At 45.2% G+C, this 13,515-nt stretch overlaps 1 protein-coding gene across 6 annotated transcripts in view; it reads right to left on the reverse strand.

Annotated features, from left to right (window-relative positions):
* RASAL2 (RAS protein activator like 2) overlaps positions 1-13,515 on the reverse strand; it is a 785,014-nt gene that overhangs the window by 51,360 nt on the left and 720,139 nt on the right. For all 6 annotated transcript variants that reach the window (XM_086956462.1, XM_086956457.1, XM_086956450.1 and 3 more), the window contains 2 exons: positions 12,676-12,813; positions 1,475-1,677 (listed from right to left, as the gene is read on the reverse strand). In XM_086956462.1, coding sequence (XP_086812588.1) covers positions 1,475-1,677; positions 12,676-12,813 — 341 coding nt within the window. The remainder of the gene's footprint in view (positions 1-1,474; positions 1,678-12,675; positions 12,814-13,515) is intronic.

Raw genomic sequence — 13,515 nt, forward strand, 5'->3', positions numbered from 1 at the left:
TCAAGGGGCATTGTATGCCAGGGTTGCGGAGGGGTACGAGCTTGTCTGTGCAGTTGGTGATCCAGCGGTGTAGTTCCTAGGCTGCAGGGTTGACTTTTGTCGAGGTGGGGTGGGGGTCGTGGACGAGGGTGGAGTTGAGGTGTCCCTCTGTGACCTTGCTCCAGTTCCTTCGCGGTGGGCGTGGAGTGGGTTTGTGAGCAGTGGTGATGTTGAAAGAGAAGTGTACGCAGTGGTGGTCCGTTCAGGTGGGCTGCACGGTGTGGCTGAAGTGGATGTTGTTCCCTCCTGCGAAGATTGGGTCAAGGGTGAACCCTCCATGTGGGTTGGGGTGGTGACGAGCTGTTTTAGTGCGATGTTGGCGAGGTTGTCCAGGAGGGTGTTGGAGTCGGGGTCGCTGAGGCTGTAGAGGTGGAAGTTCAGGTCTCCGATGAGTATGTAGTCCATGGAGGCGATGGCGTGGGGTGTGATGAGGTCGGCGATGGTAGTGGTGAACGACCTACCACATTCCTGCAGTCCTAGCATTGGTCCAAGCTCACATGGGAGTATGGAAATGTATGCTGTTTGGTGCATCTGAAGGGCCTGCAGCGAATCCATAATAAGGCTGCTCATCTGGCACCTCCGTCATGAACAGGTCTCTCCTGTTCTCAAATGTGCACTGGCTACCCAACAAAAAAAGAATTCTTTTAAGGCAATAGTTATCTTATATCAAGTAAACCATGGTTCTGTCCTTCCGGATTTATCCTCCAAATCCAGTATTTACCTACCAGGAAGTCTCTATCATTCCTACTGTCCTTTTCTGCTACTCATCCCCAGGACCAAAATTTAGGGACACAATGCATTTTCAATACCCCGCATGCTGGGAGAGGAAAAAACTCAAAATTGAGTTTCTCTGTTTATCTGGGCTGTTCTCTATGTAAACTTTTGAACATGTATCTTTTTAATTTGTCAGATTATCTGTTGTGCCTATGTCTTTTACAGTTTCTCCTATTTTGCCAATTTCTCAACGCTAAGAAGCCTTGGTGTATTTGTACTTCATAAATATAAAATGAAATCCAAACATTAAAAAAATACAAAATATGAAGTTTCACACAACTTTGCTGTAGGTCACACTACCCTCCCACAAGTACAGTATAGATCAGCTGCTGATTATGCCTCTTTTGAAGATCCTGCTCCTGAGCCCTTGTTTGCTCAGTCCACTCCCCACTGAAGGAACTGCATCATTGATATTCCCTTCAATGATATCCAAGGGTCTCTGTGTAACCTTCTCTTTAACGCCATGTGCAGAAATGTATCTCTTCAACCTTGTACGTTGGTCTTATTTTGGGTCAGATTCATGCTGCCCAGCTCTGCTGCCACTGCCAGCCTCCTTTCTCTCAAGCATCTACACTGGTCTCACCTATTGTGTGCCCCTTGCTTGTACTCCTGTAGCCCCTCTCCACTGTCTCTGCAGTTCGCATTCTCTACAGCACCTTACCTGCTGATGATGCTCTTCATCTGACTGTCTTTCTCTTCCTGCTGTCGTCGGAGTCGCTCTTCACTGTCCTCTAGGCGTGATTTGTACTCCATCAGCAGCTTCTGCATCTGCTGTTCCTGGACCAGAAGTCGCCGCTCGTACTCCTCCAGGCGCCTGCTTGATACCTTCAGACGGTCTTTTAACTTGGCTATCTCCTGTTCATACTGTGGAGAGAAGAGGGGAATTGAGTGGTGCACAAAAGTCATGAAGTAAAATCATAACAAAACGGAAAGCTCAGTTTTACTTAAAAAGTGCAGGCCACCTTTGCTTGTATTGAGCACGTTGGGTGCTATTCTTGATGCTTCAGTAATTAATTAGCATTCCAGCTCAGATTAGAACTATGGGCTTCTAAGTAGCTATAAGACTTGGCTGGTTTCAAAGATAAAGAATCAAAAGGAGGGAAACCCTTTGTGATTGTTCCTCATCTCTCAACGCCCTTCCAACAAAACCATCAAAGTTTTTTTTTAGGACTATTACCCGCTAGGATTACTAGTGACTTGCTTCATCAGAGAATCCTCGTCCAGATACCTACAGTATCTGCACAGGCTCAACCTTGGGAATCAAGAGAGCTCTTTGGTAGTATGGGGATTCCCAAAAATTGCAATCGTCTAAGATGCTCAGAAATGAGTTATATTTCAAGGGCACCTTGGCAATGTTAATAACAAACAGGACACTTAGCAAGAGAGTTAGTAGTTCTACAGACCCAGGGTCAGCATGCTTCAGCCACCACACCCACACCTTAACAGGTTATTTGGCTTTTGGCAGAACCTATCGAGGATCCTGTCCAAATTCTTCTACTCATTCCTTGTGCAAATATCAGTTGTTGCTCATTTAAGCATACCATACATACCAGCCTATTTTGGTACCTTTATTTCGTTCTCCCACATCTCCATGGGGATAAAGAGGCAGGAGGACCTTTTGTCAAAGGTTTTAGTCTGGCCGTGAACATATTAGGTTCCTCCTTTTCCCACATCTACATGGTTTTAAAAGTTAACCAGCATCTTCCACAATAACATTATTACAGGAGTGAAGCTGCATCTCATCTTGTAAATTCAAGCAGCTTGGGAAACTATCTTTGTAAACCAAATGACGGTTCAACATAACTGTGAGTTGGTTACCAATGCTGTAACCCAGTGGTTCCCAAATGTTTTCGACCTGTGACTCCCTTGACCCATTAGCCATTGCCTGTGGCTCCCCACTGTTACTTTTTTTTAGAGGGTTGGGGGATGTAAGCCCGGCCTCGGGAGTACTTGCATTTTTCTACTTGATAATAATTGGGATGAAGCTGATGAAGGTATTATAATCATATACGCAGGGTTTTTTGTATTACATTAATAAAATGTTCCTAGTTACACTTTCTTTCATCATGCCTTTTTTAGAGTACCCTCTCAATTTTTTTACCCCACTTACAGTGCTAGATAGCACCCATATGCATGTAGGCCCCATTGCCAAAGTGTTTATGCGCTTGAAGAATATTTGCATGCACTTCCATTTCTACCCATTTCATACATGCCAACACACTGTCTCAGCAAGGTAACTAATGATTTTTTCAAACCACATACAGCTTTATTTTTGCGGTCTCCTCCCTAAAATTGCCTCCAAATCAATGCAAGTAAAATAAATTCCTCTGATTTCTTCTTTTTAAATGTCCCTCTTTCTTGCTTCCAAATGTTGGCATTAATGTCGTATATGGTGTTTTACTTCCCTGTGCTAAAGGAGACAGAAGGCCTGTCTGGAAACGTGTGTGTACTGAAAGAAATGTGTACTGGAAGTACCTATGATTCAAGTACAAATGTCAATTCCTTTTAACACTTGGTGTGTTTAATAGACAGGACAACTGTACTTTCCTGATAACTTGCATTGGTGTAAAATGCATTTGGAAAACACGAAACTATTGACGAGTCTAACAAAATAAATCAGGCATCTTCTTCTTACTTTGCGAGTCTTAGAACGTGGGGATCTTGTGAAATATGGAGGTCATCTCTCTCGACATGCCATCAATTAAGTGCAACGTTTTCAGCTTTAAGCATGTCACTTACAAATCATCAACATCATGCGATCAAGTCTAATTAGTTTAACTGAAGCCAACAGACCCTTTGACATTAAATGCATTAAAGTGCTTGGTCAGCGGTGGCTCCCCTGGCTATGTTTGATGGCTCCCCAGGGAGCCACAGCACACAGTTTGGGAACCACTGTTGTAACATGTATACAAAGCTACATCACAACTACTGTTTCACTTGTATAGCACAAAGAACATATTTTGACAAACATGAAAAATCTAATGAAGCATACAGACACCTTAATATTAAAACAAGAAATATTTTTTTTAATTGGAATCATCAAACAAGATATCTCCAATAAGCACCACAATTAATGCAACTATGGTGGTATGCTAAAGTGAACCTAGGCCCTACACATCCAGAAAAGAACACCAACAATCTGAAACAATTGCCTCTAGTGTTGAGCCAAAATAGTATATATGTGATCTACGATACTTAAAGCTCCTGTACAATACAAAAATCCATTAGCAATATTCTAACATCAAATCTACATTCACTAAGATGAAAGCAAAGAAACATACCACCAGTCTGTTTTGCGAACAAGGACAAGCAGGATTTATAAAACGTTTGTCTGATAATACGATGAAATGTAATGGTACTATAAGGTACTACTAATATGCAGTGAAAGTCTCTTCATGCAGCCATTGTTTAAAAAGCAGTAAGGGCTTGGAGAGGATTGAAAGCGTCTTCTTGTAGTTATTATTCAAATCTACATCATAGTATTTAATGGAACTGCTCAGACAGACCCATGAAGGAATTAGTTACTTACCTGTACACTATAGTTCTCCAGTATTATCTTTCATAGATTCACATGCTTGTATCTTCCCCGTCGTCATGGTGGGAGTCTCACGGTAACAGAATGACCAAGCAGTATCATAGAGAAGAAAAACTGCATAGACAATCCCCATAGGGGCTGTATTATTTGGTAACCAGACCATTTCTTTGTTTTGGTCCAAAAGCCAGCCAATCAGCATTGCTGCCCTGCCCTCACACTCCCCAGCAGCAGCTTCCTGCCTCAGATTTCCGCCCCGAGTGGGAGACATGGATAAATACCGAGAAACAAGATCTGCCTGAGAAACGGGGAGGCGGGCGGGCGCATGTGAATCTATGAAAGATAATACTGGAGAACTATAGTCTACAGGTAAGTAACTAATTCCTTCTCCAGTATTACATCTTTCATAGATTCACATGCTTGTATCAGAGTAGTAAGCAGTGCTCACCAGACTTGTAGCGTTTCCAGGACAGAACTCAGAAGGAAGCTCTGCTGCAAGCAATGATATAACAGTAGCTATGAAAGCATCAGTAATACGATAAATGCATGTATAAGTATAAATCAAAGCACTGTATAGTAAAAATAATATGTCAGTAGACCATACCTTACTGAAATAGACGCTTCAGAACAGCCTGTCCCACTGCCGTGTCCTCCTTCCACGCAGTGTCTAGACAGTAGTGTCTTGTAAATGAATGCACACTCTTCCACGTTGCTGCTCTGCAGATGTCTGGCAGCGCCACTCCTGCGAACAAGGCCATCGAGGTTGCCATCTTCCTCGTTGAATGTGCATGCACTTTAGAACATAGCGGCTTCCCCGCTTTTTCGTGACATTTCAGGATAGCTGAGGATATCCATCTAGCAATACTCAGTCTCGACAATGGAAGACCTTTCCTCTGCCCTTCAAATGCAATGAATAGTTGCTTGGACTTGCGGAACGTTTTTGTCCTTTCAATGTAGAACTTTAGGCATCTAGAAATGTCTAGAGAGTGTAAGGCTCTTTCTGCTTCCGATGAAGGCTTGCTGAAAAAAGTAGGTAAAATAATGGGTTCGTTGAGGTGAAAAGACGTTGCCACCTTGGGAATAAAGGTAGGATTCGTTCTTAATATAACCCTGTCCTGACGAAATTGTAAGAAGGGTTCCTCCACTGAAAAGGCCTGGATTTCGCTAACCCTCCTTGCTGATGTTAAGGCGAGAAGGAGGGCTGTTTTCCATGACAAGAACTGCAAGTCTGTCTTGTGTATGGGCTCAAAGGGTGGCCTCATAAGCTGCGATAGGACTGTATTGAGGTGCCACGGTACAGGTGGGCGCTGGATGGGTGGGAAAACTCTAAAAAGTCCCTTGATAAATTCTTTTATTACTCTGGATGACCAGAGAGATGGTTCATTTGGCTTCCGCCGGAATCGTGATATTGCTGCTAAGTGCACTTTGACCGAAGCATGCGACAGACCTGACTTAGATAGTGAAAGCAGGTAAGGCAGAATACCTTCAGGTTGTACCTCAAACGGATGCAAGTTTTGTCTGTTGCACCAGTGGCAGAAACGAGTCCATTTTGCTGCATATGTTTTGTTTGTCGATACAGCTCTAGCTTGTGAGAGAATATGCCTGCATTCTTGTGAAATATCTAGATTTTGAAATTCCCGCTCATGAGGTTCCATGCTGACAATTTTAGAGATTGCAGGTCCGGATGCAGAATCTGCCCTTCCTTCATGGAGATGAGGTCTTGAAATGTCAGGAGTTGGATCTTGTCGCCCCTCGACAATTGAAGGAGGTCTGAAAACCACGCCTGTCTTGGCCAGGCTGGTGCTATCATTATAATCCGGCACGGTTCCAGTCTCATCTTGCGCAGGATGCGCGGTATCAACGGGAACGGAGGGAACGCGTATGCAAACCTTCCTGTCCAGTCCATGAGGAATGCATTTCCCTTGGAGCCCTGTTGACGGTACCTGGACGCAAATTGAGCGCACTTTGAATTGTTTCGTGTCGCAAACAAATCTAATGTGGGAGTGCCCCACCTTTGAAACAGCATGCGAATCTGAGTGTCGTGTAGTTCCCACTCGTGCGTCGCATTGGGAGTGCGGCTCAGGGCGTCCGCCCGAGTGTTGAGGACTCCCTGTATATGCTGAACTTGGATTGAAATTCCATTGGTGATGAGCCATTTCCAGATCCTTTGCGCCAATGTCGACAGCTGTTTGGATCTCGTTCCGCCCTGTTTCAGCAGGTAAAACATGGTCGTGGTGCTGTCCGTTTGGATAAGTACTGACGATTGGCGTATCCTGGGAAGGAATGCTTGAAGCCCCAGGAACACCGCCTTGAGCTCCAACATGTTTATGTGAAGCTGAGCTTCCCAATCTGACCAAAGGCCCTGAATTTCCAGCTCTTGAAGATGCGCGCCCCATCCTTTCAGTGAAGCGTCCGTCGTCATCACGAAGTCGTGATCTCGAGGAATGAAGCTCAAGCCCTGGTCCAGGTTCTTTAGGATCTTCCACCATGACATGGCCACCTTCATACGGTTCGTGATGGCAATGCGATCCTCGAAGGTTCCACTGGCCTGCACCCACTGTTCGTCCAGCTGTTCCTGCAAAGGTCTCATTCGAAGACGACAGTTTGGTACCAGTGGGATGCAGGATGACATCATCCCCAACATGGACTTGTAAATCCTCACGGAAGTGGACCTTTTTGCCTGCAGAGAAGCCGTTAACCCCCTGATCTTTCTCATCCGATCTTCGGAAGGGTAGGCTTTCCCTGCTCTGGTGCATATCCATGCCCCCAGGAACTGGATGCCTTGGGCCGGAGTCAGCGAGGATTTCTCTAAGTTGGTCCTCAGACCTAATCGCTGAAACAACCGGATGCAGCTCTGCAGAGCTTCTGCGGCGTCCCTGAAAGATGGACCTGTCACCAACCAGTCGTCCAGATATGGGTAAATGTAATGCCCTTGCAGTCTTAAGTGGGCCGCCACCGGGGCCATGCATTTGGTGAATACCCTCGGGGCTGATTTGAGTCCGAATGGCAGGACTTTGAACTGGAAGTGGCGACTCTCCACAACAAACCTTAAATACTTCCTGTGCTTCCGATGAATGGGAATATGGAAGTACGCATCCATGAGATCCAAGGACGCCATGTAGTTCTTGTCCTTCAACATGAGTAAGATCTCTTGCAGCGACAACATTCTGAAGGGTATCTTTTTTATGTATTGGTTGAGATCCCTCAGGTCCAATACCTGTCTCCATTTCCGGGTCTGCTTCTTTTTGATGAGGAAGAAATGCGAATAGAAGCCTCTCCCTCTGAGATGTTGTGGCACTTCCTCTATGGCTCCCTTTTGCAGAAGCGAGAGAACTTCCTTCTGCATTTCCTTGCGATGCTGGTTGAGCCTGAGCACTGGGGGGTGGTCCGGTGGTATCTCCACAAATTCCAGCGTGTGGCCCCTGCTTATGACATCCAGAACCCATTTGTCTGATGTTATGGACATCCAGTTGGTGTAGTATTGAGACAGATAGTGGTCGTTGTCCGGGATCTTTTGTGTGGGGAGCGCCTGCCTGAAATCATTGACGTCTATTAGACTGCTGATTTTTCCCCCTGGCGTTAGGTTTACCTCTGGACTGGTGTTGGTAAGAGGAGTTAGAGGACCTGAACTGGTTGTTTGTGTTAAACTGACGATATCCCTGCTGATTGTACGGTTGATATCGGTTGGATTGAAAAGAGGGTCTTTGATTAAATTGACCTCTTGCACCCCTCTTTCGAAAGGACTGAAACTTTCCCTGCTGAAGAGATCCCAGCGCTCTAGCTGTATCCGTGTCCGACTTTATGCCTTGCAATGCCTCATCAATATGCTTCCCAAACAAATTTTCACCGTCAAAGGGCATATCGACAATCTTCGCCTGCACCTCTGGACGAAAAGAAGTCGCCTTGAGCCAGCCTTGCCTGCGGAGCGAAACCGCCCCAGCCATTTGTCTGAAGGCCATAGACGAGACATCCATGGCGATGTCGATAGATTCGGCAGCCGATTTTGCTCCTTCTTTGAGAAGGGCTGCCGCTTCTTCCTTTCGGTCCTCCGGAAGCGCTGAGAGTATGGGTGCCAGATCGGACCATATCTGTCTGTTGTAACGGCCAAGCAGTGCCATAGCATTTGCCGCTTTAATGGTAGAGGCTGCCATGACCGCAAACCTCTTACCTGCCCCATCCATTCTCCTTCCTTCCTTGTCTGGTGGCACTAGTGAAGTAGCCACCGAGTTTTTTGGATTTCTTTGCGCCGCCTGCGTCACAACTGATTCTGGCCTGGGATGCCCAATGAGGCAGGCTGCCGTGGATTCTGGAGCTCTGTATTTCTTTTCAATTCGTGGAACTGAAACCGCTATAGAAGCCGGTGTTTTCAGAATTTTTAGGCCCTCCTCCCAGATATGAGGGATAATAGGAATTGAGCGAAGCGACCTTTTGTTATCATCCTTGAAATCGTACAAGAAACAATCCGTCTCTTGCACTTCCACATCCAGACTGAATCTCTTGGCCGCCCTTTCCATGATATCATGGAAGCCTCCGATGTCTTGAGGAGGGGAGGTAGATTTGAGTGGTTCAGGTGATGCAGCCGATGGGAGGACGTATTCGTCCCATTCCTTCCCCGAGGCATCATGAACCAGTTCTCCGTCTTCGGGCTCTTCATCTTCATCGGAGTCCGTTAGGTCGTCCCTTATAGTAACCACCTGCGGAGATTTAACCCCTTGATCTTGAGAAGCAGGTGCTTTTTTAGATGTCTGCGGGGGAGGCGTCTGCGTAGCTGGTTGCGAGGAATTCGCCTCTGGGAAACGACGATAGTAGTCGTTTAGCATCAATCTAAGATCAGACACAAGGGTGAGGGGTATAGAAACCGTCTCTTGACGTTCCTCCTCACGTGAGTCCACGTGCTGCTCCTCCTCATCATCATAATCACCAGATTCCTGGAATGATTCATATCTGGAAGATTGTGGTCTGTCCCTGAAGGAATAACTTTCCTCCTCATCCGTGTCTTGGCTTTTTATCCGAAGCAGAGAAGGACGGTAGGCGGCACCTGAGGACTACTCTCCATCTGAATCCTGCTCCAGCAACGATGATGGTGGCAAAGGAGAAATCTTTGTCCATGAGGTGAACTCTGCGGATTTACTGATGGTAGCTGAACCTCTCGTCGACTGAAAAGAGCGGATGGAGATCATGGTCTTCGACTGAGGAGAACTGTACGCTTTAGCCGATGCAAGCAAGATTTTCGTCGACGGAACCACCGTCGACGGGACCATCGTCGACGGAACCTTCGTCGACGGAACCTTCGTCGACGGAACCTTCGTCGACGGGACCTTCGTCGACGGGACCTTCGTCGACGGGACCTTCGTCGACGGGACCTTCGTCGACGGAACCATCGTCGACGGGACCTTCGTCGACGGGACCTTCGTCGGCGGAACCATCGTCGACGGGACCTGCGTCGACGGGGCCCCCGTCGACATCCTCAACGTCGAACCTGTCGTCGACGGAGTCGTCATCATCGTCGTCGACGGTCTTTTCGCTGACAGAGAAATCTTACTCGTCGATGTCGTAGTCGTAGACGTCGTGGTCGTCGACGCAGCCTTAGATCCTATCGTCGACGAAGCCGTAGTCGACGGAACTGAAGTTTTCACCACAGGCTTAGAAGCAGAAGCCATTGAACTGGTAGAAGGTGCAGATCCAGGTCCTTTAAGACTTGACTGCTTCTCCAGAGGAGTAATAGGAAGAGATGATGTCGATTTTTCCTTAGATTTACTCCTTTTAGACTCCACTTTCTCCACAGAAACAGAGGCCTTTCTTTTCTTGGGAGTGGAGTGAGAAGATTCCTCCTCAGAATCTGAGCCTGATGTGGCCTTCTTCTTCTGAAGCCATAACAGTAATCTAGCCTCTCTGTCTCGTTTAGTTTTGTCAGAAAATTTTCTACAGAGTTTACAGTCTTTCACCAGGTGTTTAGGGTAGAGACAGTAAAGGCAGTCCTCATGTGGGTCCTCAGAGAAAAGTCTGGCCTTCCCACAGGATCTGCATGGCCTGAACAGCCTCTTTTTAGAGCTTTCAGCCATCATAAGTAAAATAAGTACACACAATACCTCAATTTAGAAGACAGGAAACAAGATTCCAAAGGGTCAAAAGTTCACACAGGAACAGAAGAAAACTGAGCAGAGCTCAGGGAGACTCCTTTCTCACACGAAGGCGGTTGGAAATCTGAGGCAGGAAGCTGCTGCTGGGGAGTGTGAAGGCAGGGCAGCAATGCTGATTGGCTGGCTTTTGGACCAAAACAAAGAAATGGTCTGGTTACCAAATAATACAGCCCCTATGGGGATTGTCTATGCAGTTTTTCTTCTCTATGATACTGCTTGGTCATTCTGTTACCGTGAGACTCTCACCATGACGACGGGGAAGATACAAGCATGTGAATCTATGAAAGATGTAATACTGGAGAATGGCAATGAACAAAGCCAGCCAATGAGCAGATATGTATGCTTGCTGGCATGCTTTCTGTTAGTTAGGAACCACTGATGAACATCAGAAAGAGTGAGTGATTAGTAACCATCTCACCAATATCTCCTCATAAGTTTTTAACTACTAATACTTTCAACATTTAATGGAGCACTTTACTAAAATGAAGCAGCAGTATAACAGCAGCCAAGAGAATCATGTATGCTGTGGCTAACCTACGAATTTACTGTTGAAATGTTCTCAATGGCCCTTGCATTCACTTATCACAGTGACCCCCTACATGACCTTTTTAATTCGCTGTCGCTTGTCGTTATATCGCCGGGGCACCTCCTTTGGGAGGTAGCTGTTTTGTGCTCAATCAATGGCCGTAATATTATTGCATTGACCACTTGGCAACCAGCTAATTTGCTGCATTCCAAAGATTGTTTATTTATTTATTTTATTTATAAAGTTTTATACAGCGAGAACAAGATCCCGAAGGATATTAGAGCGCTTTACAAAGAGGATGAAAGGGGGGTAATACATACATTATCGACATAAAGTAGGAATAAAAGCAAGAATAATCACATAATTACAAGACAAATGGGTCAAAGGAGAGTAGAGTAATACAATAAGCAGGTACATAGGGGGCACACTATGAGATAAAGAAGAGCAGCATCCAATGATGGTATAGTGGTTATAGGATCAATGACCATGAGCAGGTGAATATAGCACAATTAAGGTAGGAATTTGTTCATTAGGAATCTTTTAACTTCCAATTTGAAAGCAATCGTAGAGGAGATTCTGCGTATTTCCGGTGGAAGAGAGTTCCAAATCTTTGGGGCGGCGCCGGTGAAGGCTCGCTGGCAAGTTCTCTTTTTCCTAAAGATTCGTTCTAAAGATGCCCAAGCTTGATGCTTAATACCTGGGGGTGTGGCCTAGGGATCAAGGCATGAACCACTGAGGCGCCCACGAAGCTCAACAATATTCTGCATCATCCCACCTAGAAGCAACCTAACACTTGGAAGTTTCTCTTTACCTATGTACTGAGAACCATAAAGGGTTGCATTCACCTACAAACTTCACCGGTGAGAAGCCAGGCACAGAGGATCGAGAAGCAGATAAATACAGCCTGCTGATCTTGGAGACTTTGCGCAGCAGAATACAAGGCCCCTTCTAATCCCTGAGCCTGGGATGCTAAGAGAAATTCTTCAGAGAACTGATCTAAATCCAGCAGAACTCAGCAGCTCAGGGTGGTGAGATAAAGAGACAACCCTCGCTGAGCCACCCACTATAGGTACACTGTCCTAAAATATGGCGTATACTTGACAAAAACTGACTAGTTTGTTTAATATTTGGGCACGCCCACAGTAGTTGGACATTTTGGGGAACAGGGCGGGAATCCCAGGTGAGAGACAATGATGACACAAAGGGACTCCTCATCTGCTGAAGCTCATAGAAGGTTGACTGTACTGTAATCAAAGAGTTTAAATTAGTACAGTCTTAAGGACACCATCAGTGGAAACTATATACTACCTAGCATGCTAGTGAGAACTGGACCAGAAGGCTTTGCAACAAAGCCACAAAAAGTGCCATTGCAACTTTTAAATCAAGTGGACATATTGGAATAAATATAAAAAACTAACCTGCCTCTCTGAAATGTTATTTGTAATGGAATACTGACAGAGCGAAAGGTTAAAAATCCACCAGCGGACCATAAACAAAATCCTCAATTTAACACTGTTACACTAATAATACACTGCAAGCCATTTGACTAGATAGTTTAGGGCAAGCTGTATAAACCATTTGTAAATTCTGCAAGAACAGATGCAAAACCTTTTCGTACAGAATAAGCTGAGAATCATCCTCAAGTCCCACAAAGTCTTACTAACCTTTTCTGCTGGTTTGACCTCGTCCTTGTTTTCCTCTGTGACGTCCTCTTCTTCATCCTCGTACTTTCCGTTATTCAAGACCCACGCAGCTGTCCGCTCCACTGGTGACATTGTAGCTGAATCCACAGGTGAATGTACCTAGAACAATCACAAACCAATGAAGTGTATAAACATTTGGCCAGAGCGCACACATCCCAGCCCAGAGTCATCACAGGCAATGTAAAGAGTGTAGGAAAAAATCACCTTTTCACATGATTCCGCCCTCAAACTTTTTTGCTTTTATGGGACTCTATTGCAGGCATATTTTGATTCTGATCAGTGGAACCTGCTCAACAGACACCTAATATAGGTGCATGGTCCTAAAACATGCCCTATAATTAGCAAAAACGAACTAGCGTGTTTAAAATTTGATTAAGCCCACAGTCACAATATACAAAATGTGTATTAGTACTATAAAAATCAAATTTCCGATGTGGCAGTACACCACCTAAATGTGGAACTTTGGAAATATAGGACATGAGCCGAAAGGTAGCCATGTCACGTATGGCTGTAGGCTTTCATGCTAAAATACCAAATCGAAACTAATTTTTAGATTTTAGGCCTAAATTTGACTCAAGTAAGCCAACTGTACGAGGGCATTACACTTTACACAGCAAGGCCACAATTAAGTAAAGTGCAGATTTAAAATACGTGAGCCATACTTATTGAAAGATGTACCTGGAACTTTAGAGTCCTGTGACCGTATACATTTATGCAAGTTGCACAGGGTTAAAAGGCACACTTTGTGCAGGATGTGTTAGTAAAAAACTAGAAATGTTGTTATTGTATCCTTTTGCTAAA

Source organism: Lissotriton vulgaris, chromosome 1_1 (genome assembly GCF_964263255.1).
Source record: "Lissotriton vulgaris chromosome 1_1, aLisVul1.2, whole genome shotgun sequence".
Lineage (NCBI taxonomy): Eukaryota > Metazoa > Chordata > Amphibia > Caudata > Salamandridae > Lissotriton > Lissotriton vulgaris.